The following is a 17,427-nucleotide window of genomic DNA, read 5'->3' as shown; positions in this document are numbered from 1 at the left end:
ACGTGACCACGGGGACTCGGGGAGGGGAGGGGAAGGGAGCGAGCGCGCCAGGCTCGGCGCCCGCTACTGCCGGGGTGGGCGCTGAATCCCGGACGAGGGAGGAGGGCGGGCGAGCGCGAGTGTGTGTGTTTCTCTCGAGTCATTTACGGCGGAGCAGCCGGCGCGATCGCCGAGGAGGCGGCGGCGGCAGCGGCTGCTTCGTGCAACTGTGGCTCCCCCCACCTCCTCTTCCTTTTTGCTCCTTGATTCTTCTTCTCCCCTCACACTGGTCCATGGGGAGCCGGCCCCCCTGCTGGCACCTCCTCTCCACTCGGCTCCGTAGGAACCAGCTGCCGCCTCCCTGGCCGCGGGCTGCGCGGGCGCCCGGTGCCCCGGCCCCTGGCGTGGCGCCCGGGTCTCGCTGCCCGCAGCCCAGGCAGGCGCGGCGCTCCGCTCACCCAGACTGACTCCGAGAGAGAGAGCGAGCGAGCAGATGCCCGGCTGCACCGAGACATCGGGCATCCGGGGGCAGGGCGGGGGCGGCGGGGAGGAGGAGACATCGAAGACTCTGAACCCCGGAAAAGTTCAAGGTTTGTGCAGGTTCCCCCGGGGAAGGCGAGGAGCGAGGCGGAGCAGCGTGGCCCACTGCTGAGACAGCGAGACCTGGGAGGAGAGGGGGGCGACCCGGGGCTGCCGCGGGCTGGCCGAGCCCCTCTCCACCCTACGACGCTCACGGCCAGGAGGCTGGAGTCGGCGCACGGGGCAGGAAGGGCTGGGGTCAGGCGCAATAGCCGGGTTTCCCGCTCACTCGCTTCTCCACACCCCATCTCCATGGGGCAGCCCGTTCCGGCCGCGCCACCCTCGCGCCAGCCGCGGTGCCGCTGCCCAGGCAGGCGGCGCTGAGCCTGCCTTCGTGGAGCCCGGGCCCCGATCGAGACTGGAGATAGCGCGCTGGAGCCAAGCAGGGAGCTCGGCGAGGGGACAAGCCGCGGGCTGCCCATCTCGGGCATTCGGTCCGGGCGTTGCCTCGGGTCGTGGCGACCCGCGTCGCCGGTCTCATCACTGCACGGAAACTTTTCCTTCTCCAGATGGATTAAAGTTGCCTGGATTTTCTCTTTCTCTGCGAAAGAAATCATTCATTTGCACCTAACCTGGGATTTTTATGCTGGAGCTGCTGCTGCAGGGCGCTCAGAGGAAGGAAGCCGCGCTATCCATGTGGGGTTACTACCGAAACCGAAGAAACTGGGGTTTGCATCGGAAATCTGCACCCTCGAACGAGTTCGGATTCGAGCCGGACCGCGGGGCTGTGGAAACCGACACTTGGCCCTAGGCAACCCGCGAGACGCCAGTGGCCACCCGGCCCCAGGACCGCACGTGCGGCTCCCCCCTAGCCGCACAGATCCTGCAGGGGGCACCAGCCGGGAGGTGGAGCTCCTCCCGCCTGGTGCAGGGACCCCACCAGTTCCGAGGGTGTAGCCGGCGGCGCCCGGGACGCCCCCTCCCCTCAAAGTGTCCCCGAATTGCACTCCCTGGCCCCCAGAACCTCAGCAGAGACAGCCGGGCGCCACGGCCACCCTAAGTTGGATGTGACCAAGCCCAGCCTGGGCCCAAGTCGTCGTCGACCGTTGCCCCCTCGGCCCCCTCCCGCTCCCTCCTCGGCCATGGCCCCAGGGATGCCGGGCCGCGGCGGCGCCGCCCTGCTCTGCCTCTCGGCGCTGCTTGCCCACGGTGAGTATCGCGGCGCGGACTCGGGAGTGAAGATGCGGCGGGAGCCGCTGGAGGGGGCAGAGAGGAGCCTGGAGAAGGAGAACCTCCACCCCCAGACTCGCAGCCGCCGCTCGCAGCTTAGCATCTCGGGCGGCAGCTCGAGTTACCTCCAGCCCCCAAACCCTTCGGCGGGAGCGGAGGCTGCGAGGCCCGCCCTGCGGACCGAATCCGGCCCCGGAAAAGAGCGAGAGGGGGTACCGCTCCAACCTCCTTCTGGTTAGAGAGCAGGGTCCAAACCCGGGAGTCTGGGGGCGTGTCCGCCCACGGAAATCTAAAGGGACCCGAGGGATCCGCTGGATCGCGTCCGGGCCGCCCCTCCTGCCACTCCCAGCCCGGCAGCCGGCGGGGCTGAGGGCTGCTGGGGACCGCGGGGATCGTGTCTACCCCCGCCCCTGGCGCGCAGGCCGGTGCGGGGCCGCGCCGCCCGCTGCCTCGCTTCCTGCGGCGGTCCTGGAGAAGGGAAGTGGACAGGGGCCCGGGGATCGCCTGCCCGCCGTCCTGTGAGCTGCATCTAAATGGCCGGCTTAGCCGAGCCAGAGGGCGGGGGTCTGGGCAGCGGGCGCAGGCCCGGGCGGCGGGCCGCGGGCGGAGGGAGCGGGCTCCGCGCTCTTGCGTTCTGCAATCTGTTGCGTCTGCTCCCCAGGCGCGCCCCGGGCTCCGCGGTAAAGGGGGTGGGAGAGGGAGGAGCCGGGGTTGGCGCGCTTTGGCAGTGGGACAGCAGCGATATGGGTGGGGGACCTAGTGTCGCGGAACAGCCCCCCAGAGTGGGAACTCAGATCCGACGGGAGGAGGCTGCAGCGGGCCTTCCGCAAGCTGGAGGCGCTCCAGGAGGCGAGGGGCTCTGACCGAGGAGGGAGGGAGAGAGCTGGGGGGGGAGGGGAGAATGGAGAAAGAGAGGCTCTCTGCCCCCTCCCAACGGGAAACGAACGGAGCGGGCACATAGTTCCCCAACCAGCAAGGGATGGGGGACTTGGCTGCCCCACGCCGAGGGATGAGCCTGGACAGCCTGGAGCGGGGCTAGCCTAGCATGGAGGGGGCAGTGGGCTCTCCGCGTTGGCGGAGGACCTTCCATGTGCCCTGCTCAGCTTTTGCCCACGTCTGCCCGGTCCCTAGGAGCCTGCCTGGCGGGCCGTGAAAGCGCCCAAGGTCTCTAACCAGCGGCCTCTCTCACCCAGACCAAGGCGCCTTCTCAAGGTTGAAAGAATAAGGAGAAGGATGGGTTCAGGGAAGCTAGGGTCCTGAGGCTAGGATGGGGTGGGGAACAGGCTGACCTCCCTCTACGAGTAGACTGGTTCTCCCCGGCTTCAGGGAGGGGGTGGCTCGGGGTTGGGGGGCTGTTTTGCATTCATTTCACCAGGCACAGCCAACCTCAGTTCTTTATCAGAGGACTGGGCAGGGGGAGTGCTGCTGGGAACCAGAAATCTCGGGCTCCGTGTGCAAGACTGAGGGCGGGGAGGAGGTGGGGAGAGGGGACTCTGGATGTCTGTGCACTGGAACTGCAGGGGCTAGGCTTGTGACCCGGACCCAGTGAGCAGGGAGTTTGGGGGCGCAGCAGGAGGAAACCCAGCTCAGGCCTGGGTCTAGGCGTGGCTCTGCCCCCATCCCCTGCGTCTTGCTCCCAGAGCTCCCTTCCAAAAGCCCAGCCATGGCCTCACCTCCAGGCAGCTCAGACACTCTTATTGGGTTCCGACGGCCCACCTTTCTGATCCCTCAGCCTCCAATTAAGGATCCTTTCCCCTCCCTCACCTGCCAGAATCTTGTCGGCATCCTAAAACCCAGCCCCAGTAGGGCCTTGCTGTCCTGACATTGCTTCTCTTGGAATGAATCTGCCTCCTCTTCTCCTTAGATGTCGGTGTCTTCTCTGTACCCAGTTAGTCCTGGAGTGGTGGAGGCAGCTGGTGGGCTTATTCTGCTCTGTCCCCCACACAGCCAGCGCTTAGCACAGTGCTCGGGACACCCAGGGCCCAGGATTGGCTGGTGATTAGAAGGAAGCTATTTGAGGAGGTGGAGCATGGGTCCCCCACTGGGCAGGCATTTCCCCCTCCTGATTATCTGTCTCCCTTTCCAAGTTTCTTCCCTGAATCCCCAGCCCATGCCTCAGACTCCCCTTCCTTAGGGAAGGGTACCAGCAGATGCTCAAAGCCTGGGGACCCCCCTCCCAGATGGATAAGGCCACAGAAGTTCCTCCCGCAAAAATACCATCTCGCCTGGGTTTCCCCTTCAGGAATACCTAACACCCACCCACCCAAACCATGCCTTTATCAGGAAAAGGGTACGTGGATTTAGTCTCATTTCAAGCTAACTCTTGGTAGGGTTTTCTGGGCTCTTCAAAGATGCTGGAGCGGGGGTACAGTTGCACTTTTTCGTGCCTGGCAGGCTACCGAGGCCACAGGGCTCTGACCACACAGCCAGACCGGGAGCCAAATAGCCTGGGTTTCTGACTCTGGCGCCATCGGGCAGGGTGACCTCGGGCTGCCTCCCTCATGTTCCCCATCTTCCCCAAGCAGTGTGGCCCCTGGCCCATCCCTCCCCTTCTCACTCTCTGCCAGGACTGCTGGGCAGATACCATGTGTGAACGGAGCCCCACTACCTTTCAGGGCCCAGCTCAGCCTCTGGGGTGGCAGGCCCTACACTGCTGTCAGTCTCAAGGCTTCTGCCAGAAACCATCTGAGAAGGCCACTTTCCTTCATCTGGTCTCTGGGAGGTGTTCTGCTCCATTTCTAGTTTGGATAGGAGTTTAGCAAGGCATGGTGGTTGTTTAACCTGTTAGAGGGCTGATTATGTCAGCTTCCTACTCAGTAACCTTCACTGGCTCCCCACTGCCTGTAGGATCAAGAATACACTCTTTGCCCCCTCAACATACAAGGCCCTCTGTGATCTTGTCTCAATCTACATCTTCACTTTTGCGGTACTGTCCCCTCTCCATCCTCCGTGCATCTTATGAGATATTGCTCCTTTCACCTTCCTGCCTTTCTGCTTTTGCACCCACCAGCCCCTTCATCTGGAATACCTTGCCTCCAGAAATCCTTACCTTGCCTTCAAAGCCCAACTGAAACATCACCTCCTCCAGGGAGTCTGCCTAGATTACCCCCTTGGCTGCTCAGCAGCAGCTCCTAACCCCCAACAGAAGTAATTGGTCTCTTTCCTGTGCTGCCTTGGCCCTTCATGCTGCCTTCCCAGCACTCCTCAGGAACGGCAGTGTGTGTGTGGGCATATTTATGGGCATATCTATACATGTACCCCTCCTGATCCCCACACACTTGCATTTAGGGCAAGAGCCATGGCTTCTTCGGTTTTGCCCCACTCTCCAGTGCTTGACACATAGTAGGCACTCAAAAGAAATGAATGGGGTGTGAACATAACTCTGTTGGGGGCCCTCGCAGTGTCAGTTGAAAAGGGAGCTCTGGGGTGTGAGGCAGAAGAGGGGAGGGGAAGGAGACAGACAGAGACACCAGGAAGAGAGCAAGGGGATGGGAAAGAGCCGTGCCATACCCCTCGAGTGGCCCGTACAGGATATACGTGTCTGGGGTGACGTGTTGTAACACGGATGTGAATGTAGTGTCCCATCATGCTCCGTATACATGATCTCAAATGCATGTGTCCTCACCTTTGTGGTCACCAGCCTGGCTTCTCTTCCAGGTTGTGTCCGTGCTCTCCCCAGCCCACCGATTACCCAAGTTCTGGGCTCCTTTGGAGATGGAGGGAGGACACAGCAGGAGGACAGGGTCAGTGCTGGCCTTGGGAGGCTCCCTCACCACTGGGAGTGAGGAATGATGCTTCCCCCTTCCCCCTCTACACACACCCATCTTCCTGGCCACATGGAGCCCTATGCCACAACACAGCCTTGTTAATGTTTAAGACCAGTAGGTGGGGATGTGTTATAAACTTGGTGGCAGAAAATGAGCTGTATTGGAATCCATTCTGAGGATAGTGCTTGGCTGAAGGAGGTAAGGCCACTTTGGAACACCAGGACGGGACCCGGGCATCTCCTAAGCCCTCCCTGGGGGCTTGTCTGAAAGTGATAGACCCCAGGCCTGAGGTCGGTAGTGAGTGCTTGTGATGCTGCAGAATCTGAGAACTGGAGAGGCACCAACTCCAACCTGGGGCAGAGGGGATGGGGGGCGCGGTGGTCTCTCTTCGTTGCCCTACCCACAATGATGGCCGTTCACAACACCGAAACTAAAAGAGATCACAGAACCTGCAAATCCTACCTTTGTGCGGATGTGGAAATGGACACTCGGAGAAGGAAAGGGACCGGCCAAGGTCATCCTGTCAGTTCATTCTGGAACCAGGACTAGCACCAGAGCCCAAAGGGGTTTCCTAGATTGGAAGTCTGCTCCAGGCCCCTCGGCAGAGATTCCACCACCTCTGTCGTCCCCTCTGTCTGAGGCTTCGGCTTCATACAAAGATCTCTGGCCTCAAGCTAGCCTCGGGTCCCAAGCAGTCGAGGTAATCAATCACCAGTAGTGTTAATAGACCTTGCCAAGCACTACAGAGGGCACATGGAGGGGCTCAAAACCTGATCTTCGACTCCTTTTCATGAGCTTGAAGTCCAGTTGGGGAGATGAGAAAAAGGCCCCCATTCTGAAATTCAAGGCGTTCTGGATCCCTGGGATCCACCATTTAGAGGTTCAAATCCTGACTTTGTCATCAACTTGCTGCGTAACCGCAGGACAGTCACCTCCCTCTCCAAGTCTTGTTTTCCTCCTCTGCAGAGTGAGAGGAGGCGATGCCCGCCAAGCCCCCTTCCAGCTCACTTGTTCTGCCACAGAGAAGCCTCTTGTCACCTCCCTTGTCTCTCCGCCCCACACCCATGCTCCTTCCACAGAGGCCAGCCACAGACGCTAGCAAATGGATAGGATTCTTCCTCCCCGTTTCCTCCCCAGGGTCTTCCTTACTTCTTCCTTGCCGGTGCTCAGCACAGAATTTTAATACGAGATTAATGAACCGGTTGTGGGGTGACTTTTTTTTTTTTTTTTTGAAAATAAATTAATTTTTCTATTTTCCTGCTCTGTCGTTTTAAATGAAAAGTGGGCCTCCTTATCATCAATTCAGCTGGCGGTGCCATACTCCAGCAGTCCCCAAGGATGGGGCAGTGTATCGGGGAGCACCGACTCTCTGCCAGCTACGGCATCAGTCTCTGGAGGACCAACGGGCTGCCAGGGAGGGGGCGGGGCACGCACTAAGACAGGTGAGGCCGGTGTGGTAACAGAGGGGACAAGCCACTCTTGGGAGATAGGCTGAGGGTCCAGAAGTCATTATCTCCTTTCCTCTGCCAAGTTTGCCCCTCTCCGCTCCTCCTCCACCGCCTCCTCCCCAGGTCCCCCCCTCCACTCCACCACCCCAGGCCCTGCTGGCTGCCAGACAACCAAGCAGGATGAAGTGGAAAATGGAAGCAATTACCTGGATTATTCAATGCTTGTTGCACAAATGAATGAACGCAAGAATGAATAATTCAGTGCAGAAGAAAAAAAGGGTAGAAAAGGTAATTGAAGAAAACCCTTTTAGGTCCAAATTATCTAGATAATTATCTGCCTTTGGAAAGTTCTGCTTTTTATCAGACTTGAATCCTTCCTGCTGCATTCTCACCCACACCTTTTTTGGCCCATGAGAGTGGGCAACTGGTTACTCTCTTCTCTTGAGTGACTTCCTGTTCAATTCAAACTGAAGGGCGGTGGGCAGGAGGAATTTCTCAGCTTCTCTCTGTTTCCTGAGCCCACCTCTCAGGATCCTCAGAGCTGGGAGAGTGATGTGCCCAGGATCACCTGGATAAATGGATGACACTCAAAATGGTCCAGGTTCTCAGAGGCACCCCATCCAAGGATCCAGGTCTGGACAGCATCAGACCTTACAGGGCGAGCCCTTAACCCTGGGAGAGAACAGGCAACCAGGACACCCTCAAGCCCAAACCCCTCCCCAGGAACACAGCCCCAGAGGTGGTCAGCCCTTAAACAGAATCAGCCAGAGTCACATTGAGTGACAATCTCTCTGCTTTTCTGCGGGAGAGAAGGGGTGGAGGGGAAATGGTTCCTGTCCTTGGGGATCGCTATGACAAGGGAGTCATTCCCATCTTCAGAGAGGCCCTAATCTGATGAGGGAGGCGCAGCCCCAGCCCTCCGAGGTGGCCTTTGTCCTCTTGCACACTGAGGGTCCGATGGTGAGAGACAAGATGACCGCCTTTGCCCAGAGGTTGTAGGACCGCACCTTGCAGGCCTCCACCCACCCTCCCTCAGCCCCCAAGACTGGTGGGGAGCCTGGCTCAGGGCCAGGAGCAAATGTATTTTTGGTGGCTTGGTACAGATGATGCAGCAGACTTGTCACGGCAGGAGAAAGGTGTCGGTGGGAGCTGGCAGTGCAGCGCACTCAAATGCACACCCACACGGTCACGGGCACTCACCCGTACACTTGAGGGTCCCAGCAGTTCTTTGGAGTTTAGATCCATGATCTCATTTGGTCACTGGGAGACCAGTGACCGCCAGGTAAAGGCAGCAACTAGGATCCCATTTTACAGAGGGTAAAGCTGAGGCTCAATGGAGACCTGGCCACACAAGCTCTTGAGGTCAGGTTTTCTGACCATGAATACAGAGGTCTCCTTGCCGTACCCCTCTGTCTCATGCACACAGGGAATAAGCACAGATGGGGACTGACAGCCACGCGCCCGCATGCCTGAGCGAGGCCCACCCATCTGGCTGCACTCATCTCTCCAGTCCTTTACATGGGTCACGTGCTTTTCCATGTCAGAGCCTCTGTATGTACTGTTCCCTCTGACCAGAACACTCTTCTGCCCCATCTCCTACTCAGCCTTTAGGCCCAAGTGGATCCACACTTCCTCCTGGAAGCCTTCCCTGATTCTGAGTTAAACAAAGACCCACCAACCCCTGCCACTCATTTCCAATTTGCTCTCTTTGTAAACTGCACTGCCTGGCCCCCTCGCTGGCATTAAACTTGAATGGACCTGGAAGTTGTGTGCCCTCTTCCCGGTGCTGTATCCCCCGGGGTCTATTGGGATCTCTGGAATAAAGTAGGCATTTAACAATTTGTCAGACGAGTCGCTGAATGTACACTTGTGCACATACGCGTACGCATAGACCGCTTCCCTGTCTCTCAGCAAGTATTCAGTTACTGCCTACTGTGGGCCAGGCACTGTTCCAGGCACTTGATCTTAATCCACGAATACAGCAAAAAGCCCTGCACTCATGGAGCCTTTATTCTTGCGGGGGGCAGAGAGGAGGCCACAGTAAATAATAAAAACATACAATAAGTAAATTATATGTCAGAAGGCGACAAGAGCTGAGGAAAATAAAAGAAAAGTAGGGTATGGGAATTGGGAATTCCAGCGTGTGTGTGTGTGTGTGTGTGTGTGTGTGTGTGTGTGTGTTGGGAGGGGTTATGCAGTATTAAAATGAATGTTCACTTGATTAAATGTCATTAAGCAGACTTGAAGGAGGCAAGGGTGCATACTAAGCAAATAACTGAATATCACATTGGGACCAGTCCTAGGGCAGGGGTGAGCTTGACCATTCAAGACAGCAAGGAGGCCAGAGGGGCTGGAACACAGTGCAGGCTGGGAAGGGTGCAGGGAGATTAAGTAGGGAAGGGAGGCCCTAGAAGATTAACTGGTAAACTGAGTGAAATGGGGAGCCATAGCAGGGTTTGGAGTGAGAGTGACCTGAGCTGCTGGCAGCTGCAGGCTTGCAGAGCTCCAGACCTGTGGGGATAGGGACCCCACCCCCTGTGCCACAGAGGAGACCTCTGTCTGCTCTCTTTAGCTCCTTGCCCTGAACAATCTTGGCTGTGGCTGTCTTTCCTGCCACCGCACGGCCACCCCATCGGAGGCAGGACCAGGGTGTGCAGGGGGCAGACTGCTGCAGAGACCATCCAAGGATTTGCAAGGCTGGCTTCCAGACCCGCCCAGCCAAATTAGCTATGTGGCCATCCAGGCCTCTTCCATGGACTCAAGCTTCCTGTATGTAAAATGGGGCTGCAGCAAAATCCAGTCTGCCTGGATCTCTGAGAAGTCCTACAGCGACTCCGGATTACCTGTTGCTTTGACCTCTCTGCCTGTCCCTGTTTTATGTCCGCAAGTGCTCAGCTGGTGGCCCCTTCCTCCCACGACTGGCCCCCTGCCACCACAAGACCACTGCAGCCCATGCCTCTTAGCCAACGAGATGACCTGCCCTGAGCTGACCCACTGCCCTGTCCTGAGTCTCCCCGAGTCACCCCAGTCTCCCCTGCCCTGTCCCTTCTGGGGAGAGACAGGCATGTGGGGCCTTTGTCCAATAGGAAGGAACTCTTGGATTGGAAATAGGAAAAATTGCCATTTTCTCAGCTGCCAACACAGCAGAGAAATGATCTCAGTTTTCCGTGGCTGTTCCCGACAGGAGAAAAACTGCCAACCGCCAGCCCCGTGCATTAGAGGTCTGAGATGCTGAGGAAAGAGAGCTGGAGCTGGGGGAGGTGGCGGGGTGAGAAGCCGGGGTGGGAGTGGGGCTGGCTTGGTGCAGAGGGCTGAGCTCCCCACTTGGCTGCAGCGCTCCTGCCTGGGAAGCCCTTCCCCACCCAGAGCCCGCCGACCACCCACCTGGGTCTGAGCAGCTATTGAACTATCTAGTTATCTTAATAGTCACTTCTACTAACTGAGCACCTTATATGTGCCATGCCCTGTGCTGGGCACCTTTGGAGCCAGCAGACTGTTCGGTCTCTCCTTACATTCATAGTTCTCCTCGACCCTCACCTTTTCCCTGCACTCGGCTCTAACACCAACCTGCCTGGCTTTGTCCATCCCCTTGTGATTTCTGGGCAAGTTACTTAACCACTGTGCATGTTTCCTCATCTGCAAATGATTATAAAAATACCCAACTTAGAGGGTTGTTGTGATGAGTCATTATTCCAAGTCAGATATTGAGAATAGTGCCTGGCACAGAGTGTCTGAAAATGATAGCTCTCAGTATTATTGTTATTAATATTATCAGCACATGCCAGGCACTGTGTTAAGTGTGAAAATGAAGAAAATACAGGGCCTGTCCCACGAGGAGCTTCTAAGGCGTTGTCCTGGGGAGATGAGCTGTTTCTCCACAGATTGTGATAAAATTCTGCCATAGACACATTGGAAGGGATACAGAGTTGTGAAGGGAGAAATCTCGTATCTGCTAGAGAAATCAAGGAAGACTTCATGGAAGAGGTGCCACTGCAGAAGGCCTTAACCCAGGTTCAAGAATTCTGCCTCTTAAGACTAATCAGTCAGCATCCACTCTGTGTCTGAGACCCTCAGGAAGACAGAAACATAGGGCAAAAATGGTCCCTAGCCTACCAGCTCTGAGTCCAGCATGGGAAGAGCCACAGCTGCCTGTGAGGGAATAGCAGGCAAGGGGGCTAAATGCAGGGTTACCTGGATGATCTCTTAAGACCTCTCAGAACTTTGACCCTGTGCTCCCTGGAGCATTGGGGAGCTCTGGAGTATTGTGGAGTGAGGGAGTGGCTTGATCAAAGCAGGGATCTAGCAACAATGACTTGGCTGAGGGCAATTTGCAGATTGGAGCAATATTGAAGGAAGCTGTTCCAGCAGCTGATCTGGGAGTGAGGGCTCTTGGGATGGGGAATGACCATTAGAAGTCATCAGGGGTACCACCACATGGCAGACAACCAGGGAGACGAATCTGAACGCCAGCTCTGCCACTTAGCAGCAGCCGGACCGCTCATTTCTACTCCTCGGTTTCTGCCTCTGTAAGATAGGATGGCGAATGGGGAGCCTGTAGCGTACGGCTCAGTATTTGGAGCTTTTTTATTATTTTAGCAGCTAAAGCCCAGAGAGCAGAAGGGACTTGCCTGTGGCTCACAGCCAGTTCTGACCCCCTTGGGTGGGGACGGGAATGTCTTTATTGTCTGGTCAGGAGTACTGGGGAAGGTGGCCCAGTGAGAGCGCTGAGACAGACAGGATCTCTCTCACAATTTTTAATAGAGGCCCAGCCTCCCTCCTCTTCCCTCACCCTGGCAGCCAGAAACTCAGGGGTCCCATCCATCCAGGGTCACTGTCAGTGACTGAGACTCCAGGAAAGCCTCAGAAGAAGCCAGTCGCGTCAGACTGTGGTTCTCGAGTCGCCCAAAACCAAACATAGGTTGGAATCGTAGCCCTGCTGCTGTGTCACTAGGTTACCCGGGAGCACTTGCCTGCCTTGTCTCCCTGAGCCTCAGCTTCCCCAACTGCAGAATGGGCATAATAGCATCACCTCTCTCTGCTGTGCTGCCACAAGGATAAGAAACCAGTGTGCATGGACGTGCCCAGAACAGAAGCTATGTGCCCGCCCGAGGGGCTCAGGAAACAATCAGCAGGTTTGTTTCCTTCCTTTCTTGCCCGGTGCCAGGCCTCGCTGCCAGGAAGCATGTTTAAGACAGTGCCAAAGAGTTCCCGGAGAGCTGTTTTCTGGTGGTTGGGTTTTTTGGTTTGGTTTTGTTTGGGGTCTTTTTTTTTTTTTTTTTTACCCTTGATGCCTCCTAGCAACATGTTGCTTGTTTTAAAAACAGCAGTGGCCAGCTGCCGGCCCCTCTCCCTCCCCCCCTGCCTCCCTCCTTCCCTTCCCAGGAAAACAGCTTCAAGCATCGCCCCCACTTTCCAGGGTCTCTCCATCCCAGGGTGGAGGAGGCCTTCCTGGGAATGCAGCTGGACCCAGAGCACACAGTGCCAGGGTGGGTACCTGGCCCTTGAGGCCACGGCTTCCCAATATTTGCATCTCCTCTACGGCAGCCCCCAAGGTGGGCATAAAGGCTACCTGTACACCATCAGGGCAGGCAGCCTGTGCCATTGCCAGAAATCAGGTGTAAGGATACAGGGAGATTCTGACAGAGCCCAGGCATCTCTGAAGCACTTCTGCTGCTGCATCCTGCAGCCTGAAAGCTCGTGGACACCCTGGTCCCAGAGCTGACCCCTCCCGCTGCCCATCCTGTAGGGGTGTGGGGGGCTGGGTAAGGAGAACAGGCGGAACTCAGTGCGTGGTCTCTGTAACCATTTATAGTTCATCGTGAGCCCTTAGGGGTCGCTCAAATGTCCCAGTCCACCCAGAGGACCCTCGTCTCCCCAGCCTCCCACCGGGTTCCTCTGTCCCGGGTGTTCTTTCAGCCAACTGCTTGCCTTCAGACAAATCTTTTCCTCCGGCTGCAGTTTAGTTTCCCTGCCCGCGAGAGCAGGGTTGCCGTGCTGCATCAGTGCTGTCCAACAGAAACGTACCACGAGCCACGTGTGTAATTCCAATTTTTCTAGTTACCACGTGAGGAAAGTAAAACGAAACAGGTGAAATGAATTTTAGTAGTATGTTTCAACCAAAATATTCAAAAGATGATCATTTCAACATGTAATCAGTGTAAAAATAGTTAATGAGATTTTTGCATTCTTTTTCCTCCCTTTTGTGTTACATCTTCGAAACACCCCATGCAGTTTACACTGTCAGCAACACATCGCAACTCCGTCACAACTGGATGAATGAATAGAAACGTTGCTCCTTCCCCTCCTCTCACCCTCTGCACCTGGGGCACCACCCAGAAGAAACATCTGGGCGCTAAATGAGTGACAGGGACCAGAGGGGGGGATGTTTATTCCTTCCCGCCTGCCTGCCTTCAGTCACACAATCAGCTGCCATATCCTTGCTTTGCGGTCTTGGAAAAATTACGTCACTGCCCTGTGGCTCAGTTTCCACATCTATAAAATGGGATAATAAGAGTACCCTCCTCACAGGATTGGGGTAGTGAATGAATAATAAATGCATGGTATGTGCTTGGAGCAGAGCCTGGCTTGTAGTAAGTGCTCAGTAAAAAGTAGCTACAGGTTGATTCAGCTCTTGTTTTTGAACACCTGCTCCACGCCAAGCACTGTGACAAACACTGATCATGCAGCAGGAAGACACGGTTACCAGCCAATGTGGGTCGAGGATGCAAACAATTTCAGTGCAGGGGGCAGAGGGGAAGGCAGACAGAGACTGGCTCACCTGGATTTCGGAAAGGGGCAACCACTGCCAAAATCTCTGTGACCTGGTGCATTGAGCTCCACGTGGGGTGACCTTTGTGGAGCAGTCACATGGGGTCACCTTTGTCCACCTGCTACAGCAGTGGAAAGACTACAGCACTCACTGCAGCCAGGGAACCTCTACTCTGTCACCGACCTGGAGGGAGTCACTTCTGTTCCCTAAGCCTCAGGCTTCTTATCTGTAAAGTGGGATAATAACAAACAGCATCTGCATCTCAGATCATGGGGATTCAATGAGCTGATGTGTAAAGTACCCAGCACTGCCCAGAGGCTGGATAGACAGGAGATGCTATCAGTACCCTCCCTGCTAAAGAACTGGCCAAAGGGAAGGGAGAGGGTGTGAACCTCCTTGAGTGGTGCCCTGCGTGCAGCTAGCCCTCCATCAGCGCCTGTTGGTTTGCACTCTGAAATTCTCCCTGGACTTTGGCGCAGAGGGGCCACTCGGTGTGGGGAGATACTTAAAGTTAGGGGAGGTAGATGGGAGCTTCAGGCCCCTCTCATCCTGGAACCATCCTTATCTGAAAGATGGGGAGATTAAAGTCCAGACAGGGGAACGATCTTAGCCCAGCACACAGCAGTCAGGCGTGGCAGAGCCGGACCTGAGACTCAGGTCCCTGCTCCCAGGCCAGTGGGCTTGCTGTTGTGTCTTCAGAGGTTTTGCATGAGGGTGTTGGAGGTTGGGGGCAGCGTGGCCAACTATTGCTGGAGGAAGCTGGTTGGTCACAGATTGGGTCTCCCCCCAACACCTCGTTAGCTTCCCCAGGGGCGTATCCAGGGGAAGAGCCCAGCAGGCATGATGTTTACATGGAGTAACCAGATTCCATCTCCAATAATCGCATCACAAACAGCACGAAATGTGAACTGTGGGGAAGACTTTGCTAAACGTATGACTGGTTTTCTCATTTTCCCTACATTCCCCTCCCTAGGACCCCCGCCTCTCCTCTTCCACATCATGCACACATGTACACACACACACACACACCTGCATTCCCCATGCCATCCCGTTTGGGCCTCTGACACCAGCCCAGTGAAGGCCACTTTTGTCCTTGTCCAGCCCTAGAAACATGACTTCTCTGTCTGGGTGGTAGGCAGGAGATGTGAGTATTTGAAGGTCAGGTTCTCAACCTCGAAGTGTCCCACTGTTCCCCACCATGACCGAGGCATCTGGAGCCATTGGCAGTTGAAAAATGGCTACACTTTATGACTTTATTACAGGTAATCCTCACTGCAAAGTTGATTATCATGATGCCCATCATGTGGATGAGGAAACTGAGGCTTAGAGAGGAGAAGTGATTGGCTCAGGTCACAGAAGAAGAAGAGGCAGAGAGACTGTGTCTTCCACTCCCCTGGGCCCTAATCTCCTGACTCTGGAGCTCTGGGTCCCAAAGCCCCTCCTCCAGGCCCCAATATCATAGAAGAAGTGGCACGCTCATTCAGCTTGATCCCAGTATGGTCAACTCACCCATGCAGGTGCCCCGATCACAGAAGGGGAAACCAAGGCAGGGCGGCTGGCTCACCCACCCGTGCCCCCTTCCCTCTTCCTCATGTGTCTCAGCCGTCTCTGCCCAAGATACACCACCCCGCACAGCCATCCCTTTTCCTCGGTCCCTGGCTGCTGCCTGGGGGGGATCCCAGGCAGATATGTCAGACCAGAACCCTCCCCCAACCCACAACCTTCAGAATCCAGAGTCTCCTTCCTTCTCCATATCCCTGCAAAGCCGATCTGCATAAAACCATCCCCGGGCCCTGCCTTTAAAACTCTTCATCTTTTCTCTTCTCCCTAAATGGCCCCTAAATGATTTCTGTAAATTGCTCTGAGTAGCTCAAAAAAAAAGAAATAATAATAACTCAGCGACTGGCTGCCTGACCGGAATGTCGATGGCTCTCCTCCTGCCTGGCCGCAGCTCCCAGGTCCTTGCTGCTGGGCACCCAGACGCATGCCCCTCTGCAACACACCCAGGAAGGGGTGCATTGCCTCTGAGACCCAGCCTTGCCGCCTCTCTCAAGCAAGAGGCTGCCCAAGTCAAGTGCATCCCCCATGAGACAGGGAGCTCCCCCGGGTAGCAACATCCTTCCCTTCCTTTCCCTAGCCCCAAGACTGCAGACTCTCCCAGAAGCTGGGCCTCCCTCGTCACGCTAGGGCTCCTCCAGAGAAGACTGTGCCTCTCTCATCAGACTATGGGCTTCCCCAGGAGAGACTGTGCCTGCCCCATCAGTCAGGGGACTCTCTCTGGGCAGGGCTGCGGGGGACACTCGGCAGCCCCCTCTGATTCTAACTTCCCTTGCTCCGCAACCAGTTCCCTTACAGGCCCTCATTTCCTTCACCCCGGATTAGAAATCTTGGTCCTGATTCCTAAACTGAGATCTGTTTTATTGATTGATTGATTCATTCATTCATTCTACACAGCTTTCCTCAATACCTACTGTGTTCCAGACGCTGACCGGACATGTGTGTCCTTCTATAGATTTGGCCCCTTTGAGGCACTCACCCCTGTGACCAGAGCCCCCAGACATGGCCTGGTTCTCCATGGGATAGGGCATCCAGCCAAAGGGCCCTGTGGACATGAACCCAGCCTCAGCCCCTGGTCACCATCATGATTTCCTGGGCTCTTTTCAGTGTGGACCAGAGAAGGGTCCCTCTTGGGGAGCAGAGGCCAGAGGTGGGAGGGAGGTGCTTCCTACGAGACCCCAGCCTGGCTCACCCTTCCATCCAGCCCTCTCCTCACTTCCTTCCCATGGAGCTCCACCATCTCCTGGCCACTGGGGGCTGAGATCAGGGCCAGGAGACCTTGATCCAAGCAACCTAGCCCCCAAAATGGTGGTGTGGCCTTGAGCAAGTCCCTTCCCCCTTCTGGGTCTCAGTTTCCCTTTCTGAGATGTGATAAGATTGGACTCAATCATTGATTTTCTGGTTTTTTTTCTTTTTTGGCCAGAGAAATGCATAATATATATGTAATATATAATATATGATAGCATACAAAATATGTTATATAGAATCCAGATGATATATAATGCAGATCAAAGCAGAGCTGCTGGTTGAATGGAGAGCAGCGGTGTCTCACTGAGTTATCTGCCCCACCCTCTCACCCCATGGCAGCCCTGGAGACCCCCAGAGAGCCTAGCTGGCAAGGTCTGGGTTCACTTAGCCCACCCCTGAGGCCCTGCCACTCTGCCATTGGGGGAATCTGGGTGGTGCTGTCGATGGGGGGTGGTCCCTTCACTTCTGCCACCAATTCCCTGGGACCCCACTCTGTCTCCCAGTTGCGGGGGAAGCCCGTGAAAAGAACTGGCTCTTGCCAGCACCCCCTAGGACCTTTGAATGAGTCCAGCCCCCAAGTAGAAAGGCAGGCACGAGAGCCGCTCAGCAGCCGGCATGTGAGGCCCAGCCCAGGACAGAAGGCGGGATTTTTCCAGATCCACACAGCCCTTTGTCATCCTCCCTGCACTCTCTTTGATGTGCAGAAGGAGGAAGGAGGGGAACAAACACAGACACGGCCCTCCACTTCCTCTCCGATTTAATTGGAACCCAGTTAAGTGAATAATTGTTACAAATGTGAAATCACCTTCCACCAACTTGGGGGTGGGAGCCTGCGCTCAGCGTGAGCCTGTGAGACCCAGGGTGGGCCCTGGCCCTAGCCCAGCAGTTTAGGGTTTCCATGGGGTGGGGA

The 17,427-nt window shown here is 56.2% G+C and overlaps 1 protein-coding gene across 1 annotated transcript in view; it reads left to right on the top strand.

Annotated features, from left to right (window-relative positions):
• Positions 1-416: 416 nt before the first annotated feature.
• Positions 417-17,427, top strand: part of TMEM132E (transmembrane protein 132E) — a 51,882-nt gene continuing 34,871 nt past the window's right edge. The window contains exon 1 of the mRNA XM_068531545.1: positions 417-1,707. Coding sequence (XP_068387646.1) covers positions 1,641-1,707 — 67 coding nt within the window. The 5' untranslated portion in view covers positions 417-1,640. The remainder of the gene's footprint in view (positions 1,708-17,427) is intronic.

Source organism: Eschrichtius robustus, chromosome 20 (assembly GCF_028021215.1).
Source record: "Eschrichtius robustus isolate mEscRob2 chromosome 20, mEscRob2.pri, whole genome shotgun sequence".
NCBI classification, from domain to species: Eukaryota; Metazoa; Chordata; class Mammalia; order Artiodactyla; family Eschrichtiidae; genus Eschrichtius; species Eschrichtius robustus.
This window is presented reverse-complemented; position numbering and strand designations above follow the sequence as displayed.